The 4,984-nt window shown below is 41.1% G+C and overlaps 1 protein-coding gene across 1 annotated transcript; it reads left to right on the forward strand.

Annotated features, from left to right (window-relative positions):
- The first annotated feature begins 636 nt into the window (after positions 1-636).
- Positions 637-2,028, forward strand: LOC109222569. The gene has a single exon (XM_019386916.1). The coding sequence runs from the start codon at positions 637-639 to the stop codon at positions 2,026-2,028; it is 1,392 nt and encodes a 463-aa protein (XP_019242461.1).
- The last annotated feature ends 2,956 nt before the right edge of the window (positions 2,029-4,984 follow it).

The raw sequence follows: 4,984 nt of genomic DNA on the forward strand, positions 1-4,984 counted from the left end.
AGTTTTCCGCCAAAATCAAACGCGCCAAAATTTTCTCTTGTTAATCACTTTTTCCGGATTTTTAGCCCACTATTTTAGTTGCTTTGGGTAAGTTTTTTGTTGCTGCCATATTTTATTTGGAAACATAGTTGTTTTAAAATATAATAAATTAGCAATAATTTATATTTGGTAGAACCCTTAATTGTCTCAACAAGTTCTGTTCACGCCTTAATTTTCTCAACAGGTTTGGTTAGTGGCCTAAGATTTAGCTTAGTATTTTTCAACTTTCCGCCCAAAGAAAAGCAGCAAACTAGTTTCTTCCTTTTAATTATCTTTTCCTTAATCCTTAGCCTATTTCAGTTACCATTCTAGCAAGGTTTTCTCCTTTATTATTATACAGCTCTGAGCAATTGGTTCTGGTCTATTCTTTGCTTCATTATTTCTCGTCTACAAAGTCTGGTGAGTCTTGCTGATTACTATTTATCTATAGTGTGTTCCTTCGCTTGTATCACTATTCGTTCAATTTATATGCTGTTATTTTTACTGTATTTTAGTATAGAATCTTTCTCTGACCTTTTCCTTATTTATTTTTTTGCTAAATTGACAACAAAAAATTGAGGGACAGTTAATATTTTATATTTTGTAGGTTATTATATGATGGATAAAAGTTGGATACTTCTTAGGAATAGGGCATTACCAGAATACTTGAATGGCGTGGAACAATTTTTAAACTTTGCATTTTCAAATCCTAATGTTGGTTTAAGAATTCAATGTCCGTGCACTAACTGTAACCATGTGCGTAGGAAAATACGAGAAGAAGTGAAAATAGATTTACTTAGGTGGGGTATAGATCCAACATATAATAGGTGGATTCATCATGGTGAGTCAGATTCATCTTCAGATGATGAAATAAATTCTAGTGCAAATTCAGATTTAGGAAATGATGATGATGCCACTTTCGAGATGTTGCATGACATGTATCACGGTGTTCCTATAGATAATATAACTCATTATCCGTCTGATGAGTCGGCTGAGTCTAGATATGAAGAACCTAATGCAGAAGCTAAGAGTTTTTATCGGTTGTTAAAGGATGCAGAGCAGAAGTTATATCCAGATTGTGAAAAGTTCTCGAAGCTCTCTTTTGTAATGCGTCTTTTTCAAATGAAGTGCTTGCATGGTTGGAGTAATACTTCATTAGACTCTTTGTTAAAACTATTAAGTGATGCTTTTCCCAAAGGACATGTGCTCCCTAATTCTATTTATGAAGTTCAAAAGATTATTAAAGATTTGGGTCTAGATTATATGAAAACAGATGCTTGTGTTGATAATTGCATCTTGTATAGAAAGGAATATGAGGATCTGAAGCAATGCCCTGAATGTGGTGAGAAAAGATGGATAGTACGAAAAGGAGAAGATGACACTGAAGTTGCTTCAAGTAATTTGAATAAGAGAAAGAAAGGAATTCCTAGAAAAATTCTTAGATACTTTCCTTTGATACCAAGATTACAACGGTTGTTTATGACTAAACAAACCGCAGAAGATATGAGGTGGCATAAAAATAAACGAGTTGATGATGGAGTACTAAGGCATCCAGCTGACTCACTGACATGGAAAACTTTTGATGAGAAACATTTGGATTTTGCATCAGATCCACGTAATGTAAGACTTGGACTTGCTTCAGATGGTTTTAATCCTTTTGGTTCCATGAGTAATGCCTACAGTATGTGGCCAGTATTCTTGATTCCGTATAATCTACCCCCGTGGCTATGCATGAAACAATCTAATATTTTGTTATCCTTGCTTATTCCTGGCCCTAAAAGCCCTGGTATGAATATAGATGTGTATCTCCAACCTTTGGTTGATGATTTGAAAAAATTATGGGAGGATGGAATTGAGACTTATGATGCTTTTAAGCAACAAAATTTTCAATTGCGTGCTTCTTTATTGTGGACAATTAATGACTTTCCTGCATATGGCATTTTGTCCAGTTGGAGCACAAAAGGTAAATTCGCTTGTCTTGTTGTGACGACCCGGTCTGTCGTCACGTGAGTTACCGCCCCGTTTCCCCCATATTATGTCCCTCCATGATTTAATATCAGTATTTGAGTTGATCGGGTAGAATGGATTGGTTCTAGTTGGAAATATGGCACTTAGCCTTTTTGAAGGAAGCTTGCGTTGGAAAAAGTCAACCGGAAGTTGACTATGTAGTTAGAGGGCTCGGATGTGAGTTCCGGTGGTTCGGGTAGCTTGGGGGAATGATTTGTGACTTAGGAGTGAAGTCGGAATTCAATTTGGAGGTCAGGTGTAGAATTAGGCTTGAATTGGCTAAGGTTGGATTTTGGCGAATTCCGGATGGTAGGTGAGATTTTGGTCCGAGGGTCGGAATGGAATTCCGAGAGTTGCAGTAGCTCCGTTAGGTGATTTTGGATATGCGTGCAAAGTTTCAGATCATTCGGAGGTGTTTAGGTCGGGTTTTTGATCGAATGCGTAATTCGGAAGTTTTTAAGAAACTTAGGCTTGAATTCGATGTGATTTGATGGTTTTAGCATTGTTTGATATGTTTTGAGGATGAGAACAATTTGAATGAGGTGTTAGGATGTACGGGTGTTTTTGGTTGAGGTCCCGGGGGCCTCAGGGTGAATTCGGGTGGTTAAACGAGAGTTTTGAGGGGTATTGCGGGTCAGATTTTGCTGTCATCTGGTGTTTCCGCTTCTGCGGAAATGGACCGCAGAAGCGGTACCGCAGAAGCGGGTACGTGGTCGCAGAAGCGGTCGTTGGCCAGCTAGGGAAATTCCGCAGAAGCGGAAGGTGGCTCGCACCAGCGGGTCCGCATAAGCGGACACCGTACGCAGGAGCGGTTTTGAGGGAACCGCAGAAGCGGACTTCGCGTCGCATAAGCGAAGTTCGGGTTTTCTAAGTGAAGATCGCAAAAGCGGAAATGTGGCCACAGAAGCGGTCCCGCATAAGCGAAAGCGGGACCGCAGAAGCAAAAACTGGACTGGGCGACAGAAGGGTTTTAAAATAATATTTCATCCGCGACCCTTTCATATTTTTCCTCCATTGTTGACGTTCTTAAGAGCTTTGAACAAGGAAATTCGAGGATTTTGACTGAGAATCACTTGGAGGTAAGTTCCTTGGCCTAAATATTCGAATTTATGGTAGAAATTACATGTAAATTGTAGAAAATTCATCAAAAACGGGTCAAGCTAGGGCTTGGAAAGCTGTGATGTAAAAATGGAATTTGGAGGGTCAAACGAGCTCCGATTTTGGTAAACTTTATATGCACGGACTCGTGGCGAGACGAGGAATCCGTTGGTGTGATTTTCGGGTATTTTTGATTGGGTTATGTTTCTTTAACCCATATTTATGTATTCCTTGTGGTTTTGACTAGATTCGACGTGCGAGGAGGTCGATACGAAAGGAAAAGGCATTGCGGACCATTCTACGGCCGGATAGAGGTGAGTAGTTGGTGTATATGATGGCCTGAGGGTTTGAAACCCCGGCTTATCACACTGTGACGCTATTGTAGGGCGTGACTCGCACCCCATGGCAGGTGCGGGATTGGTTATGACTGGGAATTGAGACTTAGTCCATCCCGGACAAGAATGTTTCTATATTGGTGACTGATACACACCCTGTATTGAATATATCTGGGCTTATTGTCGTGTTTGGGGCCTTGTGCCGATCTGTAGCATCCTTAGAGGATGAATGTCATTGTGATAGCATGCTTTGTATAATCATTGATCTCAGTCCTGTGTTTAATCACTGTTATGAAATGCTAAGTCACTTTTCCTGAAGTTAAATATCTAAAGTATATTCTTCTTAATAAATTGGAAATTGAGAAATTAATTGAATCTGTTACGTGACTCATATGCATGTTGTGGACTGAGTATGGATCGGGCTGCACGCCGCAGCGAATGGTATGATTATATTGCGCTTGGGCTAAAGGAGCCCCTCCGGAGTCTGTACACACCCCCAGTGAGCGCCGTCGACGTCAAATGGATCGGGCTGTACGCCGTAGCGTGGTCATGTGCATTGCATTGCATCCTTAAATTATACTTGACTGATATATTTGAAGTTGTTTTGCTGTTAGATCGTAGTAAGGTGTAGGACTGTTAGTATAGCTTTGCTTTGTGGCATTTCGTGGATTTCTTATCTTCAGACATTTTAGATGCTTATTACTCACTGAGTTGATATTACTCACCCCCTACTCCCTGCACCTTGTGTGCAGATTCAGGTACTTCGGGAGCTTAGTTGAGCTAGCCGCTGGTTTCCAGAGTTCCAGGAGTGGTCGAGGTAGCTGCTATGACGTCCGCAGAACCCGACTCCTCCCTTATCCCTTTATTAATTCGGTACTTTAGAACATACTTATTTTGAGGATTCTTGACTCTGTATTGGTTAGAGGCTCTAGACTCATGACCCCAGGTCTTTGGGAGTTACAGTTTATGTCAGTATTTCGTATTGTATTAATTGAGTATTTCAACTATGAGTATTAATATTTGATTTAAGTATCTGATTAATTGGTTTTGAGCTTTGTGCTCGGGTTGAGGGAGTAAATGGTCGGGCTTGCCTAGCATTAGTGTTGGGCGCCATCACGACCGGGTTTGGGGTCATGACAAGTTGGTATCAGAGCCTAGGTTACTAGGCCCCATGAGTCATGAGCCGGTTTAGTAGAGTCTCGTGGAATGACACGGGGACGCGTGTATTTCTCCAAGAGAGGCTACAGAACCTTTAGGAAAACTTCACTTTCTTGGAATTCTTCTCGTGCGTACTTGATTCAGCTTGAGATATACCTCTTGAAATTCCTTCCACAGGTCAGTATGCGCACCTGAGCGCTTAGTAGTATATGCGCCTTGATGGCTTGTGCTTCCCCGATCGAGGGAGGGGCAAGATGTAATCTCCGTGAGTTGATGCTAGGCCAGTCTGTAGGACATGAGGCCGGACCTTTGCTTATGGCTTGAGCACCAAGGTGCTGATTTTGTGAGCTGGAGTTGTGAACTTATAT

Source organism: Nicotiana attenuata, unplaced genomic scaffold (genome assembly GCF_001879085.1).
Source record: "Nicotiana attenuata strain UT unplaced genomic scaffold, NIATTr2, whole genome shotgun sequence".
Lineage (NCBI taxonomy): Eukaryota > Viridiplantae > Streptophyta > Magnoliopsida > Solanales > Solanaceae > Nicotiana > Nicotiana attenuata.

Excerpts from the sequence above, each read along its gene's own strand:
- LOC109222569 (XM_019386916.1), top strand. The coding sequence starts at position 637 with ATGGATAAAAGTTGGATACTTCTTAGGAATAGGGCATTACCAGAATAC.